This window comes from Chelonia mydas, chromosome 16 (genome assembly GCF_015237465.2).
Source record: "Chelonia mydas isolate rCheMyd1 chromosome 16, rCheMyd1.pri.v2, whole genome shotgun sequence".
In the NCBI taxonomy this organism is placed as follows: domain Eukaryota; kingdom Metazoa; phylum Chordata; order Testudines; family Cheloniidae; genus Chelonia; species Chelonia mydas.
The window spans coordinates 11,432,859-11,458,502 of NC_057857.1; the positions used below are offsets into that span (position 1 = coordinate 11,432,859).

Here is a 25,644-nt window from a genome sequence, read left to right on the forward strand (position 1 = left end):
AGGGTAACCACGGTAACAAGTCACAGCAAATGCCTGCAGCAAGGGAGATTTTTGCAATGGTTTCTGCTACACTGTTGCTCTCACAAGAAGCACCCTAAATACTCCAAGAATACAGTCAGTAAATACTGCGCTCCTAAATGTCACGTGTCACTTCCAATCATACACTCCAGGTCCCACGAAAGAGGGATTCAAAGGCAAAGCTTACAAACTGGCGCACGAGGATAATCAGCCCAGAGTACAGTTTAGCTGTGAAATATATTGAAAGAAGTTGCTTTCACTAGCATACAAAAAGAGGCTTACTTATGTGGCAACTGCCGGTAGATGCCACTGTTGAACATGGGCAGCGGTTACATCCGTGGCTTGGGAAGATGCTTCTAAAGAAGCCCACCTTACATTTTTCACAGTGGCTTCCTTCTGTATTTCCTTGGCAGTTGAAACAGGTGCCTAAGAGAAATCAACAAAAACAACAGACGATTAATTTAGAAACAGCAGAACATTTTATCAAGGATATTTTTAAATATCTAGAGAGAGAGACACACACACACACACACAGATCTCTATTGCACAGCCTAAATGTTCACAAGTAACTAGTGATTTTGGATGCCCCTTTTGTTAGGCGCTAGTCCTAAAACACATTCAGAGAATTTGATTTGGGGCACCTCAATACTTTCTGACCACCTCGCCCCCCAGTTAGGCAGTCAAAAACAAGCACCCAAAATCACTCAAAACTTTTGAAAATGTAGGTCTACATATACTAATAAATTCATGCAATTAAAATCAAACCATCCTCCAGGAGAAATATCCTAGCCTGTCTCAGTCGTGGTGAGTAAGGGCATCACCCTGCCAAGCCTCAATCACAAGAGTAGCCCCAGTGATTTTTGGTGCCTTTGAAATAAGGATCACCCTGGGGATGTCGAGGACAGCTCTCTTGATTTCTGCTGTACACTTGTTCTATCACTGTAATGTCACTGTTTAAGTTAACCAAAGAATTCCGTGAAAAGTCTATGTTGCCTCTGTCTTTGGCCTCTCTGTCAATCGAAATTTATCGACACCAGGCTCACTCCTAATGCCAGTAGCACTGCTCTCAAGTTTTGGAGATTGGCATGCGATGCGGGCTGTAATCATACGAGGACATGAGGAGGAGTAAGAACCCTACGCAGGTTACCTGGATCTTGGGTCTGAGTGTATGGGGTGAAGAGGAACTGTGCACCTACTTTCCCTGTGTCTGTAGCAGATGGCTGCAGCCCCTAGAGTTTGTCTCCATTCCCAATGCACTGACCAGCAGAGCTGAGCCAGGGCCGTGTGGGAGGATTTGCTGCTGGTATAGACCAGCAACAAATTATTAACTCCCTGGAGAAAGCATGGGGGAGCAGAGAAGGAATTAGGGGTTCCTGAGACAAAATTCCTTCTCTGGGGTGCTCCTGGAACAGCAAAACAACACATTGCCTCTTACTAGAGGCTGTGCTCTTGTGGCATGATCTAGCCCTTTGTCAAATTCAATTTGATGTTACTGCAAACAAAGGGAGCAAATCCTGCTAGCTATATAAATGCAGCCCCTATCAAAAGCTCATCCATCAACAGGAACATCATCTGCTTCAACAAGCGTCTTACTGAGTGGTGGAGGTGACCCAGGGGAAGCTTATTTAATTAAATCCCAAGTACAAGCCTCTGAAAGGTAAAAGCAGCCTCTCCACAAACCAGGATGGCGCAGAGCAGTGCAGTTACAGAGTGAACACTCTCTGAGCTAAGTTGTCAGTGTTCTAGGGGGGACACAATGCTAGTATCAACAGCAACCAGGCATATAAAATCCCCATCAGGTTCATGTTTAGACTATAGCTTAAACAAAATATAGTTCCTTATAACATCAATCAAGGCTGTTCAAGCATCATGCAAGTCTAGGTACATTACATTACTCTATCTTTCTTTGCTGGTGCACCAGTGACCCTGGGGACTGGGAGTCTCCAAGCAAATACAATTTGTCCTAGTACTTGATCCTCTGATTAATGGTAGAATGAATAACTGGCTGGTTATTGCTTTTTGGAACCAGCTGATTCACACATATGGCGGAGGCTGTCGGTGACTAAGGATGTTTGCAGTGTTCCATAACTCAATCTTCCAGTCAATATTTGCTTCTTGTGTAGTGGCCTGTATGACATGAGCTGGTGGTCTCTGTGGGAGAGATGTCCACACGATAGAAACCACCACCTCCTAATTGCAACCTCTGTTGGCAATCTCACCATGGAGACCAAGGGTTGAATGAATCATGGAGAGTCAACTACAAGAGGTGGTCTCGCCTCATCAGCTTTACAGCACTTGAATTAGACTCTGCTCTTGGTTATGCTGCCCTAAATCTGGAATAACTGCACACATTTTCTGTGCAGACCTCCCCATTTCACGACCACATCCTTTCCCATCAGCAGGAGTTGCAGGCATCTTCCTCTGCATACTCCAACTGGCTGTGTTGCCAATGGACCAGCAGGTCACTCAATCGTACAAAGCATCCTAAAGGTTCTGGACCAGGGATCACTTTCTTCTCTGTGGAAAGCATTAATATTTCAGAACAGTTTCCATTCTGATTGCTCCTTTCAAGCATTAACTCAGCCTGGTGACTCCTCAGGTAGATAGGTGTTGTTACACTTATTTTACAGATGCATACAGTCAGACACGAGAGAGGTGAAGTGACTTATACAAGGCAGTATGTGCAAGAATAACGCCCGGGATTCTTGACTTCCAGTCTGCCTGCTCTAACTACTTTCTCTTTAACACACTAAAACCTAATGAACCTATATCCATACAACATACTGTGAGAAAATATCTTTTATATGAAATTCCGTTACATTATCCAACTGGGATTTGTCAAAACAATGTAGGTCTTCAGTTAGCCAGGAGAGGGAGCCCACAACACAGTATTAATGCAATAGAAACATTGACATTGACAAGGAATACACACTTTTATATAGAGCTGGAAAAGTCAAACAAAGGGCAATCTCTAGTTCATATCAAGAGCTAAATGCATACATTACTTGTTAGAAATCAGATCTAATTTACTATCTGTTTTTCTGCTTCAACAATAAAAAGGAAATACAAGTAAAGAAAGAATAGGAACTTTCTACGTTCCACCATAGATTAAACTAACAGTAACACGGTTAGGCTTCAATTCTGCAATCTGATCTATAAAGACGGATCTTTGACACTCATGGAAAAGGTTTCTGCTTCCATAGACTGGCCACAAGATCAAGGGTTTAGCTGGCTTTTTGTTTTTCTTTTTTTGGTATGTAATTTCATATCAAAGGGCTAAAACACACACATGAAGGCTCTGATTCAGCCAAGCACTTCAGCACACCTTAACTTGAAATGTGTTCTTATGTCCCATGAATTCAGTGGGACTTAATCACATACTTAAAATTAAGTATAAGAGTGAGTGCTTTGCTGAATCAGGGCCACACAGAATAAATTTCTAATATCTGCTAGATTTCCCATTAAATTTGTTCTTCTGCAGTGATGGTGTTATGTGCTGAGAGTTAACTCTGTGACTGTTGATATTGATTCTGTGTCTTTGTTAGAAATGTGCAGACAATGTAGTAATAAATACTAGAACCGAGCAAATAATTACAAACAAATAATTCATTCGATTAATTCTGTGTCTTTCTGTTCACAGGCTGTTGGCAAACAAGCTGCAAACTTCTTGAATTCATTGCCTATTTCTAACTCACTAGACAAAATTTTGGTGAGTTTTATTTTACTCTGTGGCTCATCAACATAAGTTTGAATTTCAAAATTGGAGCTCTGTTGCTGAGCTGGGATAGGTCGTTAAGTCACATGATATTGTTTCTCTTTGGGTTTCTGGTGTGAAGGGATACAGAAAGGCAATTTACTTTTTTCAGCACAGAAAACGTGTGTAAATGGATCACAACGTTCAAGGAAAGCCAACACAAAATGGACAGGAGGCAAATTCATAAAAAATAGAAACAAATATGAATGCCCTGTTTCTGAAGTGCTCATAATGGTATTTGTGACAATACAGGCTGCATTCAGCCAACATCTGAATAATACATGCTTCGGTGAATAGAAGGTACAGCAAAAAGTAAGCTTTTTCAGGTCGGGATCATCTTTTGGTTATGTGTTTCTATAGGGTCTAGAACAATGGGGCCCTGGATTCCTAGTTGGAGCCCTACATATAATAATAAAGGCTCGATATTGCTGTCAAAGTGAACAGCAAAGCCCCCACCAACTTCAATGGGAAGAGGATCAGATCCAAAATGACAGTTTGTGGTGCTAGTAGATAATGTTTTGCCCTATGCATAAGTACAATTAAATGAAAGATACAAATAAAAGGGATGAGACTGGAGAGATTAGTCTTCTGAGGGCTGTAAATATTTTCTTCTAATTCTGGTTGTTGGGCTTGGTGTGCAGATGGCTAGGTGGTATTTAGTGGCCTGTGTTACACAGGAGGTCAGATTAGATGATCTGGTGGTCCCTTCTGGCTTTAAACTCTAAATACAATGGCAGAAATCAGGGGACAGTTGACTACAGGTACATCTACACAGGAAGCAGAAACCCACAGCAGCAAGTCTCAGAGCCCGTGTCTATAGAACTTGGGCTATGGAGCTAAAAATAGCTGTGCAGACGTTCCGGCTTGGGCTGGACCCTGAGCTCTGAAACCGAGGGAGGGGCCCAAATGTCTACGCAGCTATTTTTAGCACTGTAGAATCGAGCCATGCAAGCCTGAGTCTGTAGACTCAGTGCTGCGGGTTTCTTCTTGCTGTGTAGATGTACCCTAGATGGTAAGGACCCAAACCACTACTCACTCACCCCTGCAACATCGCTGACGTCAATGGAGCCCCACCAACGTTACGGAGGAGAACTTGGCTCTAAGCAGTCAGAAGTATTATACCTGTTAAGACATCGCAGCTGTTGGAATAGTTATTGCACTGGCATGGTTCACAGCTGGTTTGGTTCACCCAGTAGTAGCCATCGCAGCACTGGTCACACTTGAAGCCGGTTACCCCAACTTTACACTGGCATTTTCCAAAGCTGCAAAGGAAAAAAAAAAAAACCAAAGAAATCTGCATGTGCTACTTGACGACTCGGTAACTTCTGTTCTCAGTCTCATGGGCGCAATGCTCTCATTCCCCGAGGGGGAATCTGTTCCTCTTACAATGTCATGCACATGCAGCAAATGTTCACCAGAAATGTAACTGCTGGAATATAAAACATAAGGGAGCATTACCGGAGTTCAAAACACCTGTACTACCTCACTGAGTTCATTGTGTGGGTGTAACTGCACACAGAATTTGACCCTGTATTAGCTTTCAGTTCACACTTTATTGTTGGATAATGGTCCATTTCTGAGCACAGCAACTCAATGACTCATTCCTCCCTTTGAAAGGGCTCTCTCATTGACTTACTGTCTTCTTCTGTGACTGGAAAGCACCTAATGCATTTTGGGCACTACTGCGATGTAGCAGCAAATGAAATAAGATGACGACAGTTCGGCGTTCGAGTTTGGTTCAGGTAGGTGACCCCCTAAAATCAGATGCTTAACCAGAGCTTCTCCAAACCTCTTTGAGTGTACAAAACCAGACTGGAAATTTTGTGAGATTAGGGATATTTCAGTGTTTGAAGTTCTGATCCAGGCTAGAAACTAAAAGTGAAAAAAAATTTCCCCACCATATCCAGCTAGCCCAATATTTCAGAACTTTTTAAAAGGTTCTCCTTGAGAAACAGGCAATGTCATTTCCTCTGGACCAGCCCATCCATCTATAGCAATGATGGCATGGTCCCAGGAGCCAGAACTGGAATGGGGACCAGAAATGGGCTCTATTTCAACCTCAGCCACTACGATCCTGCTGTAAAGCCCACAGAAGGCAATGGGAGTCTTTCCAGGGACCTCAACAGGCTTTGGAGTAATGAGCATTTATGTAGCACCTTTCACCTGAAAGTCTCAAAGCACTTCACAACCGTGGATAAGAAATGTCTCCATTTTACAGATGGGAAACTTCAGAGATGAAGTGACTTGCCAAAGATCACAGAGCCAATCAACGGTGCTTCAGAACAGCTGTGGGTCTTTATCTGCCCACCTGTAAAATGGGGACAATAATACTGCCTTATCTCGTGTGTATGTGGGGGCGGGGGAGGGGAGTTCTAAGGATTAATCCATTCATGCATGTAAGACACTTTGAGATTTCCATATGGAAGGAGCTATTGAAGGGCAAAATATACATATCCATGTATAACATGCATTCCAATGCTTCTTAATTCCCTGCCTTTTATTCAGCATCTCAGCATTTGCTGTGACATCCTAAACAAACGTCAATTATTCTGTACAGTTCTTGTAGGGGAAGAAGACAACTAACCACGTCTATGAAAAGCCGATTAACACTAACAGAGGCTGAGACCCAGAATGGCTGGATGTACTATTTATGTGTTGTTTTTAATTAAATGCTGTAGATTACAGTGGTTTTGGACAGCACCATTTCAAAAAATTAACCTACATTAGTATTTCTCTTGATAGTTCGCTTGGCAAAAATAGGAAATACCCAAAGCCACACACACACACACAGAAGGAAAACCCACAAATCTAGCCCAAGAGGCTAAACAAAGAAATACTTTCAAAATATGAATTTCAGACACATTTAATGGACTGATTACAGAAAAGAGCAAGAAATATGTTTCATTAGCCTCCACACCATATCAGGAACTGCAGCCGGCAGAGGCAGAATTTAAAAAGCTTTGACAATAAAAACAGGGTTTCACAAAACCTAAAGTTAATTGAAATTTTTTCATGATGTTTTAAACCCAAAGCAAATGGAAACCATTTTTCATTTGAATTTGAACGTTTCTCCTGCAGCATTTGCAGCACGGAGCTACAGTGCGATGAAAACAAGACTGATTAAACAGATAGCGCCAAAAAGTGAAACCAACTAGACATGTCATTCTAACCCTATGCCATAGCGGGACTCCCATTCCCCTCTAGCTGGGACCTCATCCCATCTACCAGTGCAGAATGGTTGCATCTCCTGGTTGAGAACTCATGAACTAGTCTAGCTTCATTGTACAAACTGACTGAAATACACTGGATTTATAAGATAGAACTCATCTGAGACAGAACAGAGAGGAAGCTTGCAGTGATGGTTAAAGCACAAAGCTAGGAGTCAGAACACCTGGGTTCCATCATCACAAAGTGTACACACACACACACAGATTTTAAAGGTACTTATATGGCCTTCATCTCCCTGGTATTATGATATAACTGTTATATGAAGCAGAAAAATGGCCATTAAAAACAGCCGAGGAGAGGAAACAGCAGCTTTTAGTGTCAAAAGTTATGGTGTATTCTTAACATCCTTTGGTTTGAGCTTGTCATAAACAAGGAGCTACTTATGGTCTTGGCAAGTTGCAGTCTTGCATCAGTTGAGAACAAGATGATTGCAACAAGTGGCGTTGTGTCCAGTGTGCAGAAGATTACAGGAGGTTTATTTATACAGCTGAGTTTGAAGGAAATAGAGCACGAGCCTGACCACAGATGTGGTTGGAAGCTACAATTTTGAGGGATTTAAGAAACCGAAATCCTCCCATACTGACTCTTGCCAAAGGAAGAAGACTTGCAAGGGACCATTCAAGATGGAAGTCCACTGTACTCGCCACCATGGCTACATCATAGCCTCTTCTGCCCTCCCCACAACTATTCAGCCTGGACAGAAGAAGGCTCTCTCATCAAGAACGGCAGTAGTTGCAGGAAGGGGGAGATAGAAGAGGCCAGTGCTAACTAGGGCAGGCATGAATGGAGGGGGAGGAGACAGACTAGATCTGTGGAGGGGACTGGAGCAAGATGAGGGAGGGCTTAAAGCAATTTTGAACCGGATCATCAAATGCACTAGGGACCTGAGGGAGGCTGGGGGGGGATAACATGTCTGTGCTGTGTTGTACCTATGTGCAGGTGAAGAGTAACCCTCCTGCCCCCACACACACATGTTCCCCTAGAAGAAGGATGGTCTTGTGGTAAGAGGGCTAGTGTGGGACTTTGCAGCCCTGTGTTCAATTCCATCACAATCTCCCTATGTGACTCTGGGCAAGTCTCCTGATCTCTCTGGGCTTCACTTCCCCAACTATGAAATGGGGATGACAGCACTTCCCTATCTCACAGAGACTGTCAGTTGCAATACACTGAGGAATGCTAGGAACTTGGTACCAGGGAGATGCAGCAGCAGAGACACATGGCTGAGATGTAGCCCTGATGATGTGCAGAATGCATTTCCATCTTGAATGGTCCCTTGCAATTCTTCTTCTTTCGGCAGTATGGTTTTTAGGTTTCTTAAATCCCAGTGGCCACAGCTGGAGTGGCATAAAGGAGCCATAATGCAAAGGAGAATTGGCTCCTTTATGCTGCTCCAGCAGTGCAAAGAGGCCATAAACTGGGTAGATATGGCCCCTGGAGAATTTGCCTTGATGTAGAGGTAATCCCTTTGTGGCAAAAAGCCAGCATAATTGGTCTATCCCACTCCCCTGTCCTCATAGTGAGAGGAAAAGGGGAAATACTGGAGCTACTCCCAGTTTCTGAAATGGTTCCTTGTGGCCGAGAGCAGCCAGGTGTAAATTAGAGCAGCCCAAAGGCTCAAAGATAGGGTAAGTGCAAAGGTGATTTTGTCCCCATCCCTCTTGTTCCTGCACAGGGCATAGCTCAGTCAGAACAGGCGCTTGTAGCTCTCTGCTTTGCTGATTATCTCTGCCTCATTTCAAATTTCAGCTGAAAAACACATCTGTTGTTCTCCCTTGCTATTGCTGATATCAAACTGAACTCTAACCGTGTTTAACTCCGGACAGTATTTAGAGATGGAGTACAAATTAATGGCCCAGTCCTTCATGTGAGTAATCCTACAAGTAAGAGTTTACAGAATCATTTCCTAAAGTGGTTTCAAATTTAGCCTCCTGGGCTCGTTTCCCTTGATCCTGGGGCGTTCTCTATTATTTTCTCACCTTAATATTGACCAGACATTTATTTTAACAGGACTCTCCTCCCCAGCAACCTCTTTCCAGCCAGACTCCTGCTTCATTTTAAACAAAGTTTCTTTCCTAGGACTCCTCTGTTCTTAAATGTAGTGTTCTTGGGACAACACCCATGGATTTTACTTGTTAGATTAAAAATAACAGGATAGGAAGTTATTTTTAAAAAGTTTTGGAAAGTTTGGTATCAATGCTCCTCTAGGAGGACTTTTCTCCACGTTACACATGGCCTGGAGCCAAGTCTTGCATGCGTAAGATTAAATCACTCAGCAAATATAAAGCGTTGCCTGTGGTCACTGCTTCTATAGGATAAAGCCCTTACAACACTGCCTTTCAGAGCTCCAGGCCAGTGAAGACTGCTGAACACTTTTCGAAGCAAAGGTCAATGGTATAAACACGCTGAAATCACAAAAAAGCCCTGTTACCAGAGCAATTGTGCCCATAAAAAATCCAAAGGCTTGAAAGAAAAGACCCACAGTTTAATACTTGAAGAGTGAGAACTGAATTGGATTTGGAGTGCAAGCCAGGAATATTTTGGGGAGGGAGACTATTAAGACACAGCAACATAAATTGCTTGGTTACTATTTCCAGTGATTAACCATGTGGAAGCCAAAAAGTTTTTAGCACTTGGCGTTCATGCAGTGGAGGGCCCTGTTGGAAAATCTTGATTTCTGGTGCCAAAGGGTGGCTGCCCACCTGGGACTTTATGTGGATCTGTGACAGTACATACTTTATACAGGGTGCATGGATTTTATAGTGCATGCAAGTCGGACACCACCTAGTGATTCAAAACAATTCTTGCCATTGCAGGGCACAAGAGCATTTACCAGCCCAATTTGGGTCTCTAACAGCATGTCAGCATGGCAGAGGTTTAAAAAGTCTGGGGCTGATGCGCCATGGCATTGTATGCTAGCAGAGCACAGAGATGTAAATGGAGTCACCTTGACGGAGAACAGGAGTGGCACATAATCAGGACCCTAACCGCTGCTGGAGAATATGGCTTGGGAACACTCCACAGGCTAGATCACCAAGAACCTGGTCCACCAGGGCTAGCATGAAGGAAACAGCACAAGTTGGAAGGAGAGGAGCACGGAAATATTACTGTGTGTGGACACTGTTCTCAGATGACCTGGACAGATAAAGGAGTGGAATGTCTGTAGGGCAATTGCCAGCAGGGGGGACAGATGTAAATGAGATAAAACACTTGGAGAAAAGAGAACCCCATACCAGAACCAGATGGGCCTGTAAAACCTGATTTGATTTGGTTTCCGTTCACCAGGGCTGCATTCTAGTCCCCAGGAGGAATGGCCATATAGGACGCAGGAAACCCCACACCTCTGCCCCTGAATCATTCCTTGGGGGGCCAGGGATGCCCCTCACCCACCCACCCCTTTTAATCAATGACGGGGGCTCAGGCACTTAGAGAGAGCAGAAGCATCTGAGGATCTTTTAACAGCTCCCTGGGCCAAATCATTCCATTCAGGAGCTGGGTTGCTACGTGGCCCACACTGGTAATGGCAAATACACGATCCCTTTGTTGACAGCACTGGACGGTGAAGTCACAGGGGCCGAGGGGTGGCTGGGCAACCACCCAGAACAATTTTTCTGGCTGTCAGCTGGCTACTTGGAAACCTTCCTGGATACACAGGGAGCATACTACAGGAAACAGCTGATGCCTCTTCTCCTTCCCCTGGTCCTAACCCACGCCATGTCCTGAAGCTGCAGAGCACCTGTACGCTGAGGGGAATGGAGATCCTTCTGATCAGCTACTGTCGCCACCACCACCACCACAATCTCCCTCATCTTGTGGTTTGTGCAATGTGCTATCCTCTGCAACACACAGCAGAGAGCTGCATGGGGAGCTAAGGGCTTGTTAGGAAAAATAACCTTAAAACATCGGGCTGGCTGAGATGTGACACTGAGTATAACTATACTGGAGCTAGAGGTGTAACTGCCAGCTAGGGCAGACATACCCACACTAGCTCTGATCAAGCCAGTGTGCTAAAAATAGAAGTGTAACCATGGCAGCATGCGCAGTGGGGTGAGTTAGCTGCCCCGAATATGATCCCATCCGAAACTTGGGGCGGCCAACCCATCCTATCACTTACACCACTGCAGCTACACTGTGGTTCTTAGCACACTAGCTCCATCAGACTGGCGCGGTACATGTGACCCAGCTGGAAATTACGTCTCCAACTCCAGTGTAGACATACAGGTATGTCACACTGTGATCCATACATTGTGCAGTACAATGAACCTTGATGAGACTCCTGCTGCTGTCAATGGGAGAGTTTCCCAAATCAAAAGGGCCTTCAGGCTGTAATGAGCCCAAGATAGATGAGAGGAGGCATGAACATGTCCTAAGCAGCTCTTCATACAGTACAGTGCTGTGGAATACAGAAAATCAATCACGAGTTGTAATAGTTTGGGTCTTCTTTACACGTGGGGAATCCCTTTCTATAGGGCTTTAAAAAAATAAATTTGATAGCATTCAAGAGCAGGGGTAATATTTTCTATTCCCTTTTCTAGGACAGTTCAAACTGCCTACAGAAAAGTTAAAGACAAGGTGGGTGAGCTAATATCTGTTATTGGACCAACTTCTGCTGGTGAAAGAGAAGTTTTCAAGCTGCACAGAGCTCTTTAGATCTGTGTAAGCTTGAAAGCTTGTCTCTCTTGCCAACAGAAGATGGTCCAATAAAAAGATATGACCTCACCACCTTATCAAGGGACCAACCCAGCTAAAACAATGCTACACCCAACTCCAGCAGAGTTATCATTCTCCTACTAATTTGTATGGGACATTTTCATGGCGGAACATCACCATTAGTACTTGCCGTGAGCATACTGAGCCCTAACACAACCATCACAACCTGTCAGTTGATTTTCAGGTTAATTGATTTGGGTATTAACAGATGGGGAAAAGAAGAGCAGAGGAGCCATTAGCACATGGCTCACTTTCATCTCCTTGCTCCTCTGGTTCCACTACAACCGTTGGAAGCCCAACACTTTCTCCCCAGTGCTAATTTAATAACACCTTCTGTGTGTGATTCACATGCCAAAGAAGCCCATTATGCAAGCCCACTGAGGGCTCCTTTTGTGGAAGGGGGAAGAAGGACGGCTTTATTGTAACAAACATTGGGTCATTGTGTGAAACATTCCTTGCTTTGTGCCAGTGGACAAAATGTGTGTATATGGAATCCATCGCCGGAGACAGAATACTTAACAGCTATGAAAGGGCATTTTATAAATGTCAAAGGGCCAGATCGTCTGGCCAAAAGTACCGCTTCCACAGTGCCATCTCCCCCGCCCCGGGCACTGGTCACCCCCTCCCTGGGTCATGGCTGCAGAGAGGAGGGCCTAGGGCACAGGCATTGTGCTCTACAAGCCCCACGGATAAGCCAGCGGAGATACTGCAGCCTGGACTGTCTTAACTCCTCCATGCTATTAATGGGGATCCTAGGAGCATCACTGGCTGGGGAGAGCAATGACAGTACTTCTCCCAGGGTCAGGGAGATGCAGCACAGTGGCCCCGAGCCAGTGGAGAAGATCCTAGGAGATTGCAGGAGCCTTTGGGGCAGAATCACTCCCCATTGCACAGACAGTTATCTCATAACAGAATGATTCTGGGGGAGATTCCATAGAAGGGGCCATCCAAGGTGGATATTGTTTGTATTATCATAGCACGCAGAACCTGCACTCATGAATCAGGACCCCATTGAGGCAGGCGCTGTACAGAGATAGAACAAAAAAGACTTTGTTCCAAAGGAGGGGTGACCCAGGCCAAGGACCCCGTTTCAGGGCTCATATAAACAGAAATAAGGATATTCAGTGGCAAACAGTGAAATGCTATGAAAGGAAATATTTATGGTGTGGTGAAGAGTTGCCTAGGAGTAACAAAAGGTTTGTCTAGGCCAAGTTACTCTGTGTTCTTGAGTACTGGTTACTTGAAGTCCCCGGGATTGCACCAGCATAACACAGAGGAGAATTTGGCTCCGTGTATTTTCTACACTCAGGCCACGTCTACACTTAAACCGTTACAGTGGCACAGTTGCAGCACTTCAGTGTAGACGCTCACTACAGTTAGGGGAAGGGCTCCCCTGGCGCTGTAGTTAATCAACCTCCCCGAGAGGCAGTAGCTAGGTCAACGGAAGAATTCTGTAGCTGGGTTGACCTAACGTTTAAGTGTAGGCTGGGCCGGAGCATCGGATTCTCCTCTCATCCACTGTTTCTACACCAGCATTCATTTTCCTTCACAAACTAGTATGAGCAAGAGGAGAAATAGCCTCTAAGTGTTTATTCGCCCCATTGTCAATCAGCCACTGTTGTGGATCAAGAATTGAAACCGCATCGCCCATGGCCTAGGATAGGGCCCTAACCACTGGACTATCCTGCTTCTTAAGTTACCAATATCAGGCAGAGTTAAAGCAGAAGTGACTGGCTCACAAAAATACAGAGAGAATGTACGTACGTGAGCCTTTTTAGTAATCTTTTCTGGATATTCAGTAATCAGAAAAACAAGGTTGCGCCTTTTGGCAGGTTTGTCTGGTATTGTCATTGTTATTTTTAAAAAACACCCTTATGGCAAAAACCCAATTATGCAGATGTTCCGCCTAATGAAGTGTTTTTGCAACCAAAGGGAAGGGCCCCCAAGATTGTAAAAGTGATCTCTCCTTCTGGGGCCTGGAATCTGCACATTTACAGCCTTTATTCTCCTATTACGAAAAAAGCATTTTTGCAAAGATTTGAGAGTCAGATTTTGATCTTCATTCCAGCAGTGCAAATCCAAAGTAACTCCACTGAAGTCTGGGGAGTTACACAGGTGCAACCGATCAGAACTTAGCCCCTAATATTTCACTCCATTGTTGTTGTTTTCATTACGATAGCACCTAAAGGTCCCAGTCAAGACCAGGGACCCATACCAGGCATTGTAGGAACATGGAGTAAGAGATAGTCACTACACCAAAGAGCTTACAAAGAACAGGAAGAGAAATAGAGGCAGAGAAAGGTAAAATGATTTGCCCAAGGTCACACAGCAGAACTAAGAATAGAAGGCAGATCTTCACCATCCCATGCCAGTGACCTAGCCACCAGCTCACCACGCTCCTGTTCCCTACACTATAATGAATACTTTGTATCAAGGATTTTAGAAGTCTTGATTCAATATTTTTAAGAGCACTGATTCATCCAGCAGGTGAGGTGCAGCTCTAGGGCAGAAACATAGGAATGGGGAAGCCTGCTGGAGGGAAATAACAGCATTTCTTGGAGGCCACAGCTGCTGTAAGAGAGAGGGTAACAACTGGCAATTTTCCGCTGGAGGAGCCGTCAGTAATAAATTGCTCTGAGGGAGAGAAGTTTGTGAATTACTCCTGTCAGCAAACAAAAGTAATATCCAGGTTCACCATTTACTGACGATGGGGGGTTTAATAAGCTGTAAAAGAAGAGAAATCATAACAGATACTTAGCTAATTTAAGCACACAACAAAACATACTCTTAGCCACTTTCCACTGCTTTTATGTTGCCCACATGGAACAATTTCCATTAGAAATAAAAACTTGTTCATTCCCAGAGGTGCTGACAAGGCATTAGCTGGGAGATGAACCATCACTTCTGCTCTGCTAGTCAATAAACATGGGAACAGTTATTTTAGAAGAAAAAAATACAGGTTTGGGCTGGGTTTTTCTAAAGGGCACATGGGAGTGAAGTGCTCAGGGCCAGAGTTAAAGGGATTTAGGCACCTAACAATGCCAACAGGTACGTAGCGGGATTTTCAAAAGTGATTATGTCACTTTCAATGGGAGTGGGGTGCCCAACCTACTTAGGTGCTTTTGTAAAACTAGGCCCACTAGGCCCCTCGCTGCATCTTAGAAACTTCAATACCTTGGTGAATCAGGCCCCCAGCTCTCAATGCCCAATTCCGCTAGGCTTTTTGAGAAATGCCAGGCTTTATGTACAGATCATACCAAACATACGGCTGGCTGGATCTGCCAGTAACAGCAGTAATGCTGTTTCAATCCATGGGAACAAGGCTGGCAGGGTCAGCGTCTCAAAGGGAGACCCCTACACAGAGGGCACACACGGTGCCAAGACTGTCCATCAAGTGGAATTCCCCTTTCAGACTCAGTGCATCTTCTGCTCCAGGGGACACAGTGACGTATAAATGTTCCTAGGGAGGCTCCATTTCCATGCCCTTTACTGGGCGTACAAGGCGTGAGATCCCCCTCCGGGGGGAGAACATCTACACTGACATTTACAAGCATGCATAACAACTTCTTTTTAAGCGGAACAGAATGACAAGATATCCCTCTAATGTGACATACCCCACACCTACAGCTACATGCATGAACCCTGGGTATTTGCTGAAAACCCTCTACAAATTCAGCTTTGAATACCAATAGGCTGCCCTATTAGCTACACAACCGCATAACGAAGCAGGGAGATAACAGAATGTTGTGCAGTGCTACAGTGCATTTCAGCCAAGGATCTCAGCCTGAACTAATTAAGCCTCAACACCCCAGTGAGGGAGATCAAGATTGCTATCCCAGTTTACAGATGGGGAAACTGAGGCATGGAGAAGTTACGTGAATTTTCCAGTGTTGCTTGCCAAATCAGTGGCAGAGCCAGGACCAGAACCCAGCACACTTGACTCTCAGTCCCTGCTTTAATCTTTAGGCCTTGTTTTCACTAGGAAAACAAGGTGCATTTTACCTCAGGTCAAGTCAATCCTTGCGAACTAACCAGTGCTATTAACCTAGTGAAGACAAGATTTGTATTAACTGGTTGAGGTAAAGGTTTAATAAAGATTAAAACTACCACTGCCTCATCTTCACTGGATCGTGACACAGTTTAGTCTAATATGGGTTAGCTTAACATGCTTTCAAAATACAGCTATTTTTCCAAGCTAAGTCATAGCCATATACATCTCTTCCAGTCTCTAATGGCTTGTCTACATGGGAAAGTTATACCAGGATAAGATATGGTGTGAATTTAAATTGCTGTAGCTGCACCAGTATAACTCCCTGTGTGGGCAATCTTACTTTGGTGTAAGTGTGTCTTTTACTGGTTTACTTTATTTTGCTTTGGAAGTGGTTAGGATAAACAGAAAAAAAGGCTCTTTTATTCTGGAGTAAGAGTGTACACATGGGGAGTTACACTGGCACAACCACAGTGATATAACTGGATAAGTTTCCTGTATAGACAAGCCCTGAGTTGACCGTCCTTTCTCATGCCCTAGTGAGGGCAGCACCATTTTTAACCAGGAGAATCCAGTACTTCCCCAGGATTCCCATACAGTGAAAGGGTAACCTCGAAGGAAGCCCGGAACTGTGGCTTGCTAAATCCTAGGTATGCGGAGTGTGGAGGATTTTCCCCACACTGTATCAGCTGTGCAGGATGCGGACAGCAAAAAGCTCAGCGAGGAGCAGGTCCCTGGCACAGGAACGAGGGAGGGACCGAATATCCCAGCCAGCTTAACCTCACCACATTGAATTGCTCCACGGAGACCCTGAAGCTTCCGCTGCTCTGCACTGACCCATACTGCTATTACGAAGGCTGAAGACAGCCTTCCCCGCCTTCTCTCTTGGTTCCTTTCCCGGCTTCAGAAAGTGGGAGGTTAGAGGTCAAGCAGAGGCCCTATGGAGGAATCTCAATTGCTTTCACATAATAAAAAATACAGGAGCCTATGAAATCTATTCAGTTTTAAGTCATTGATTCAACCAATCCAGACTCAGTTAACTTTCTTCAGGGTAATTTAACCCCTCGGCCAAGAAACAGTGCCCGAGACCCACCTGAGTGTGCCAGACAGAACCTTTAAAGACTCATGGCAAAGCTCTTCTGATTTGCTCCACCTGAGCATGCAGCAAGAGACGCAGCTTGTCTGGGATGCTAGAGGAGGAAGCTGTAGCATCCATGGAGAAGGGGATTTTGTTTTGAGCTCACGCCAGCATGACACAGCTCTTAATTCCTTGGGCAGACAGCTCCACAGCCAAAGCTAGCAGGGTGGATGTAAGGCTCCACCTCTGCCTGATTGGTGCTGTTTCAAAGTCCACTCTAAAATCACACACGTTAGTATGGAGACAGTTTACACAGGTGGGCTAGTGGCTTAGATCCTAACCTCCAAATCAAGAGGCCTGGGTTCTAGTCCCAGCTCTGTGGGTGACCTTGGGTAAGTCACTTTACTTCTGTATCCTCCTCCTACCCTTTCTTCTACTTGAACTATGAGCTCTTCATGGCAGGGACTGTCTCTTACTATAGGTTCATAGAGTGCCTAGCACAAGGGGGCCCGAATTCAGCTGGTGTTCCAAGCTCCACTGGAACACAAACAGTAATCATAAAAACAGACATTTTATCCTTGACGCTCTAGTCCAATAATACATTCGAGTCACCTGATTATATTTTTAGAAAACAGTTTGCTGTAATAGCTAAACAGAAAGCAAAACAATGAGGCAAGATGACATTTTAACACAGCAAAATTAAAACCAGTTTCAAAACCACTCTGAACTGGCCAGTGGGCCATGTACTGAAACGCACCATCCCAGAGGAGACCGTGCTGATCTCTACAGATAAACAAGTCGAAAAAGGGCCTTTGACTAGCAGCAACAGAGACCATTCATAGTGACAGCACTGTCAGGTCAATGTTCACTTCTAAAATCAATCCTACGCCTGGGGAAAGGGGTTTTGTTTTGGTTTCTTTATTCTAAGGTCTGTACTGGAGGTCTAGTTAATAATTACCACATTGGGGTGGGGTGGGTGACACGCTGTCGGGTAAAGTGTGCTTTAAAAAAAAAAAAACGGTTGTCCTTTAAAAAGCAACCTTTACAAAAGTGGACGCAAGCTGATATATAGGAGATGTGTTGTTTCTCCTTAGAGCTCAGCCTCTAGGAATTATGCTTCTCAAATCAAGGACTGTCTAAGACTGGTCACAGTCCAAAATTACGTTTCAGGTTTACTGAGACAGTCTTCCCGTGAATACGCACTTTTTAAGAGGGGTACATGGGCATTAGCTTATGCAACTGGTGTGAACTTGTTTTTAAAAAACAGCTTAAGGTATTTTCGTTATATTAGCAAACAAACCAAAAACAACTATGGGCCTCATTATGGGTATTATGGTAGTACTCCCCAGGTCACAGCTCAGTCTGTGGGCCCACTGGGCTAGCTGTTGTAAATACACATAATAAGGGACAGCTCCTGTCCCAAAAACTATTGGGAGAGGATGGACTGTCAGCCCCATTTTACAGATGGGGACCAGAGGCACGGAGAATAAGTACCTTGCCCAAAGTCACACAGGGAGTCTGTGGCTGAGCTGGGAATTGAACCCAGATCTCTCAAGTCCCTGTGCTTTAGCCACGAGATCATATGGGGCCAAATCTTGTTCTTAGATACCCACAGGCAGCTCCTATCAACTTTGACAAGGCGGGGGGAAATAGGTCCCCACACCTGAGGACATTTTGATTCTAGAGTTTACACCAGAATCTTTTGGGCAGGGATCATCTTTACGCTGGACTTGTGTAGCGTGTATACGCATAGACTCAGACTTTAAGGCCAGAGGGGACTATCATGATCATCTAGTCTGACCTCCTGCATATTGCAGGCCACAGAACCTCACCCACCCACTCCTGTAATGTTATAGCACAATGGGGGCCCAATCCTGAGTGAAAGCTCTAGGTGCTACCGCAGTACAGATAATAAATAACAAAATTACACAAAGTACCAGCTCAACAATCCAACATGAAAGTCCCAAATACATTTCCTCTCCTGTCCCACAGTCAACTATCCATAAGGATCTAGCGCAATATGTTTGCAACGTACAGGCCGTATTAACCCATTTTAACTCCTGTGAATGCAGTAGAGTATTTGGCCCTTTGTTTTTCGTTTCCCATTTAATTTTTTCACACACTCTCATCGCTGTGCATGAGTCTGCCCATCTTGTGGCAATATTGATGTTCCTAGTTCTGCAACAGACAACTGACCTATTTTTTTTTTTTTTTTGAATACCTGGAGGTCATTTCTGTCTGTGGCAAAACGCACTGGGTGTGGAATTAGAAACAGAGAGCAGCTTTTTATTCATAGCATTATCCCACTTCCCCCTCAACTCACCTCATTTTCGCCTACTTTTGCTTTTTGTTCCCTCTTCAAAAAGCTGTAGAATTCCACAGCATCCCAAATTCTGTCCAGGTGGAGTTAAGGGAAAGATTTTCCAAATTACAATGGGCAGGTAGATGTTAAAATCCCACATAACTCCCCTTAGTGCCTTTGGGAATCTTTCCCTAAATTCCCAATGACGCTTCCTGGACAATTCTATTTTATAAGGTATAGTGGTTAAAACTGGAGGGCTGGGAGTGGGGAAAGATGAGCTCCTATGCCAACTGACTGATGTGTGAAGCTAGACACGTGACTCAAGGCCAGACTGTGAAGTGAACCCCTCACTCACATTCACCTGAGTATGCCCATTCACTCCAGTGGGACTGCTCACCAGGGTGATTCATAACCTGATCTTTGGGAAAAGATCCTGATATCCACAACCAGGCTGGGAAACATCTTTTTCCACAAGTTGCCTTGCCCACTGATTATATGCTGTATTTGTGAGATAAGGTCCTATTCAACCTGAGTTTCATGATATCAGAACCTGCCCTTGACTGCTCTGGTCCTCAGCTTCCCCCAAGAGGATAATACTCATCTGACCTTTCTGAAGCATTTTCAGTAGAGGTGGTCACACCTTTGAATTACCATTCCACAAGAGAGTCTGACATTTCAACATTTGTTTTCATTTCAAATCAGAAACAATCTTCCACTCCCCCCAAATTATGGAAATTTCCTGTAAGCCAAAGCTTTTGGAAAAAAATTGTTATGGGTCAACATTTTTCGCATTTCTATTTTGACTTGATTGTATATTATACTTTGTAAGATTTGAAATAGATTTCAAAATGCAAAAGTTGGAACCTTATTGAAACACTTTCCCCCAATTTTTATTTTCAAAATGAAATCTTGTCAAAATCAACCTGTTCCCCCCAGAAAGAATTTCCATTTCGACAAAACAGTTTTCCATTGGTAAAATGTTTTTGACATGCTCTAATTTTGAAATCCCAGGAAGGAAGGTACTATACAGCACTAGATATTCTTATGGTTGGGAAGATCTTGCATGCTACCTGCACTTGTTTTGCTGAGAGATCAGCACTTTACCAATAAATCAGCTTGGAAAAGAGACGACTCGGGGGATATGAAAAAGGTCTATAAAAGCATGACTGGTGTGGCAAAAGTAAATGAGGAAGCATTATTTACTCGTTCTCATAACACAAGAACTAGGGGTCACCAAATGAAATTAATAGGCAGCAGATTTAAAACAAACAAAGGAAGTATTTCTTCACACAATGCACAATCAACCTGTGGAACTCTTTGCTAGGCCAAGACTATAACAGGATTCAAAAAAGAACTAGATAAATTCATGGAGGATAGGTCCATCAATGGCTATTAGCCAGGATGGGCAGGGATGGTGTTCCTAGCCTCTGTTTGCCAGAAGCAGGGAATGAGCGACAGGGGATGGATCACTTGATGATTACCTGTTCTGTTCATCCCCTCTGGGGCACCTGGCATTGGCCACTGTTGGAAGACAGGACTGAGCCAGATGGACCTTTGGTCTGACTCAGTATGGCCATTCTTATGTTACTTCTGCCTGCAAGCCCTGGCTGCAAGAATGGTCAATGAGGTAAAATTAAATCAAACCTTCCCTGTTACATTAATTCCAGAAGAGGCTGCCCTTCCTGCTGATCCCACAGGAAGCTCTGGAACACACCCTCCTCTCCGCTGACTCACTCCCTTGCAGATACTTCCCATTTCCTTCATGGTTCCTCCCCAGCCTCTGACTCCAAGGCACCTTCCTCAACCCAGCTACTCAAATACGGGGCTGAGATTCAAGGTTCCAGTCTGGGCCCTATCAGCAGTTCTGACCTTTCTGCTGCATGAACTTTACCCTGCATGATTATTTGACTGAAGTAATTCAAATAAGAGAAATCAGGGTCTGTTTTTCCCTTGACTCTTAGCTGGTGTAAATAAAATGGAGGAGGAAAACCATCTGACGAAAGGGTTGAAACTGCAACAGCTTAGCAAGCAGAACTCCCTCCAAAGCCAATGGAGTCCCAGGCACCGAGGGACTGAATTAAGCCTTAAAACTGCACAGGGTTTACATTGCAAAGAAAGGCTGATCCTATTCTTGTGAAATTAGGGCATGAGATTATATTCAGAGTTCAGTGTGTAGCTGCTCCATACTAGTCAGTGATGGGCCTGGAATTCTTCCACAGGAAATCTGCCAGTGGAAGCAACAGCAGCGTGCACTGACTCAAAGCACTTCCTTGCAGTCCTAGCCGCACACCCTCCCCAGCCAGCACCATTTGCCTCCTGTGGGCTGCCAGTGAAGGGGAGGTTGCAGCTGCTTACCATGTCCCTGGTTGAGTTTCCACTGCCAGGAAGCCTCTGTTAGTGTCTATTAGCGTGGAAGCCAGCACAGACTCCAGATGGATAATACCCACTGTGACAGAGTTCCCCTTTTAGGCATCGGATTTGCTCTACTAGATCAGATCATTGGACCATCAAGCCAAGTCTCCTAGGTGTAACAGCACAATCCTTTACAGTAAGAAAAAAAAATCCTTCAAATCATCTAGACACTCATGCAATGCTACTCATGGGGGGGATTCCTTCATGACCCGTCGCAATCAGCTCCCACCCTGAAGCATGAGACTTGATTCACCTTAAAATCTAATATAAAGCAATGAAATTGCCAAGCGGAAACCACTCTTGGAGTTGAGGGAGGGAGTTGCTTCTTTTGCTTGGTGTAAAATACACACTGCTGGACTGCAGGGAGCATCAGGCGAGAGTGAAGACTGGCAGCAGAAAAAGACGACAGTGTGCATCTGTAGTGAAGTGTAAAAATATTTAGGGTAGGCAGGCTGTGGAATGGAATGAAAGCAAACGGGAGCTGTTACTTCAGTCCACAAAACTACCTCCGAAACTTTTAATAAACAGCTTTTGACTCAATAGGACACCCTTAGCTGCAGAGCTCTTTCTGCACAGGGATTGTGAGAGCTGAGGCATATTTCACAAGAAGTGAGACTAGCTGTTATGTGCTACAAACACAGGAAGGAACAACTTCAACAAATAATATCAAGTATCTCATGCATCCTTAACAGAAGGAGAATTCAGCAGTTACTAGCAGTACCCTTTATGCTTTCCTTAGGGTAGGACAGTGCACTCTAGAATTCTGCTCAACTGTATTAATAGATCCCTGAACTCGCCTGATTCTGGGTTCTCATTTTAAAATGCAAAATTCAGCCTAAACTCTAAGCCAGTCAGTAAACCTATGTCTGAGTCAGTCTGGGACAGATTCTGGTTTCACACAGAAACAAGAAACCATTCAGCCACTTTGCCCAGAGGTGGGTCCAGATCAAAAATCTTTGGTGAAGTTCTGATCTGGATGTAAACTTTACAGCAGGCTCTCATCTCTACAATGGGCCAAACAACCCAACACCCCTCTCCTCTTCAGGAGCCTGCAGGCAATTTCATAGCCTGCAAGAGAGCCAGTGCGACCATTTGCCGCTCAGGACCATGGCTAGCTTTGACAGCATCTTGCTTTGAGCCTGGGCTTTTTACAAACCCCACACTCAGTTGTTAGAAAACCACGAGTCCAAGGCCAAAGAAAAGGCTTGTCCTACCCCTTGCAAGTTGAAACAGTGGATTTTATGTGGTTCTAGGGGGCTCCCAAGCTGCATGAAATACCCCAGATAAAGTGACTAGAATCCTACTGAACAACCAATTACAACACAGCAATTATATGGGCACTGCAAAAGGGGCTTTGTTCTTAAGGCTGCTAGACCTCCAATGACTCACTGCGGAGTCACCTTCTAACACGAACATTTCCCCCACATTCCTTCCTGAAGGTGACCCATGACTTTTGGGAAAGACAAGCAGTTACATCCCTAAATTGCCCACTATCCAGCCAGCTTTTATTATTGCATCTCCTTTCTTTCTCAACCACGTGTGTCCTTAATTCCCTCACTGCAGAGGAGCTGGTACATTCTCACCTCTTGTGTTTCCAAACAAAAGGCCAGATCTGATTGCCTTACTTATGTGAGGAGTCATGCTGAAATCAGGGAAGTGCATGAGATTTGGCCCAGGATTTCTCAGCAGAGCTGTCACATTGCACCAAACAGACTCAGGAAAATGTGCCCTGGGTCGGGGGTGGGGAGGGGTGGGGGTGGGGAGGGAGGAGGAGAGACACAAATTGGACACAGCAGAAAAGAGAGAGGTTTATTTTTAATCCAGTTATTTATTCATTTCACCTGCAGTGGCAAGCAATTCGAGTTTCTAAAGCTGCTGACAGAACAGTGAGCTACACTGTGTACTTTCTACAGCTGTTATCAACGTCACTCGCCTGCACGTAATCCCAGAAGAATTTAACCACTCAGCAATCATTAACAAATAATCAGTTACAGGATCAGGTCCTATTACTCTCAGTTTAAACACTTAGCTACCAGCATAGGCCTAAGTTTTCAAAAGTGACTAGTGATACAGGATGCCTTAATTTCTGGGTGTCCAACCTGAGATGCCTTAAAAGGGCCAGATTTTCATCCACCCTCTGAGAATCAGGCCCATTTGAGATTTCACAAGCTGTGCACCTAAAAACCCTGGAAAATGTAGGCTGCATTATTTTTCTTTTTTATTTACATTGCTGTAGTGCCTAAGAGCCCCAGGCACAGACCAGGACCACACTGTGCTAGGTGCTGTACAAACACACTACAAAACAATGGTCCTTGCCTCAGAGAGTTTACAGTACTTACTTCCATGAATAACCCCTGTGCTGAGCCTATGAGGAGAGTAATGAATTGGTGAGTCTAGAGAAGGCCGGGAGATTCTAGCTCTGAGTTAAATGGTTATTTTATGTAAATAAACCAGACCTCAGAAGAAGGTAATTCAAAAGCACCAGTTGTGGAGATCTGACTGGGAAAAGAGGGAAACTGAGGCAGCAGTGTATCCAACAAAGGAAGAAGTAAGGCCCCGTTACAGTCTCTCACTCAACTATTTCTTTTGTGATGCTCAGAGAAAGAAAGTCAAAGCTCTGTTTGAGATCCCAGCCGCTGATGCAAGAAATAACCTTTGAAAGTGACCTCTCCCAACACCCCAGTGCATGCCTCCACCCACTCTTCCCTTGTAAATGAAGGAAATCTTGTGAGAGGAGAAAAGGAGTACTTGTGGCACCTTAGAGACTAACCAGTTTATTTGAGCATGAGCTTTCGTGGGCTACAGCTCACTTCATCGGATGCATCCGATGAAGTGAGCTGTAGCTCACGAAAGCTCATGCTCAAATAAACTGGTTAGTCTCTAAGGTGCCACAAGTACTCCTTTTCTTTTTACGAATACAGACTAACACGGCTGTTACTCTGAAACCTGTGAGAGGAGAGATGCACAGGGAATTACAGGCGAAATTCTGTAGCAGCATACATTGAGCTCAGAAACGGAAGTTAACTCCCTTGTGAATTGCTAGGTTTTTTGCTACAGCTATGTATATTTTTATAATCTGATCTTTAAAAGGAGGGGAAGCATATGCTTCATTAGTTTTTATAAGACCAGCTTATACATACACACACACACACTCCACACTATGTGAGGAGATCCCACACCTGAGCCTCAAAATACACCCTGGATCTCAAAATACACCCAAATTACAAAACCTGGCACACAATCCCTGGGGAGGCTTATTGAAATGTCATGTTACTTACTTGTCACAAAGGGAGTTGACAGAGCCTTTGGAACTGCAGCCACACGGAAGGCAGAGCCCACTGGTTTGGTTCAGGAGATATCCCTCCTCGCAGTTTTCACACCGCAGACCAGTGTAGCCTTTGTGACACTCGCACTGTCCCGTTGAAGTATTGCACTCATTCACACTTGCACTCCCAAGAGCACTGCAGTTACACAGATAGTCTGCAAAATATAAAAGAAACTGAAATTAACATGCTCAGGTCATAAAATGAAGTATATAAGCATTGGGGAAAAAACTCTGTAAACATGCAAAAATTGCCAGGAGCATATTTGGGGCAATCAGGCTTGCATGCTCTTTCTGTGTGTGTAGCTTTGAAACAGCGTTGCCAACCCCAGTCAAAGATGATCAGTCAGGGCCTCAAAACTTACTTTAAAAAAAAAAAGTTGAGACTCTCCCATAATCACATGACTCAAGGAGCTGGGGCTTTCAAAAAGACACCAAATATCACAAGACTCGTGATAAAACTGCAACGTCTGGCAACATCGCTATCTGCTTATATAGCCTTCAGCTCCACAGCATTAGAGCACCTCACAATTCATGGATTTATCTTCATCACACTCCAGTGAGCTAAGGCGGTATTATTATCCCCTCTTTACAGATGAGGAACTGCACAGAGAGTGAGGTGAAGGGCCAGATTTTCAAAAAAGCTCAACACATCGAGTGCTGAGCACTTTTGAGTGCTGATCGCAAATGGCACAACAGCAGCTGTGGGTATTGCCCAGGTTTCAAAATCTAGCCATCTACAAAAGAGGCACCAATCTCTTCTGAAAATGTGCCTCTGAGTGTGGATGCTGAACATCTGAAAATCTTGCCCTAAAATGACTTGCCCAGGGTCATA

The 25,644-nt window shown here is 44.4% G+C and overlaps 1 protein-coding gene across 1 annotated transcript in view; it reads right to left on the reverse strand.

The window, feature by feature from the left end:
• The window catches only part of MEGF9 (multiple EGF like domains 9), a 78,992-nt gene that overhangs the window by 11,615 nt on the left and 41,733 nt on the right, over nucleotides 1–25,644 (reverse strand). Inside the window, exons 2-4 of the mRNA XM_037880009.1 lie at nucleotides 24,766–24,967; nucleotides 4,895–5,034; nucleotides 301–444 (exon numbers count right to left, since the gene is read on the reverse strand). Of these exons, the coding sequence (XP_037735937.1) occupies nucleotides 301–444; nucleotides 4,895–5,034; nucleotides 24,766–24,967 (486 nt within the window). The remainder of the gene's footprint in view (nucleotides 1–300; nucleotides 445–4,894; nucleotides 5,035–24,765; nucleotides 24,968–25,644) is intronic.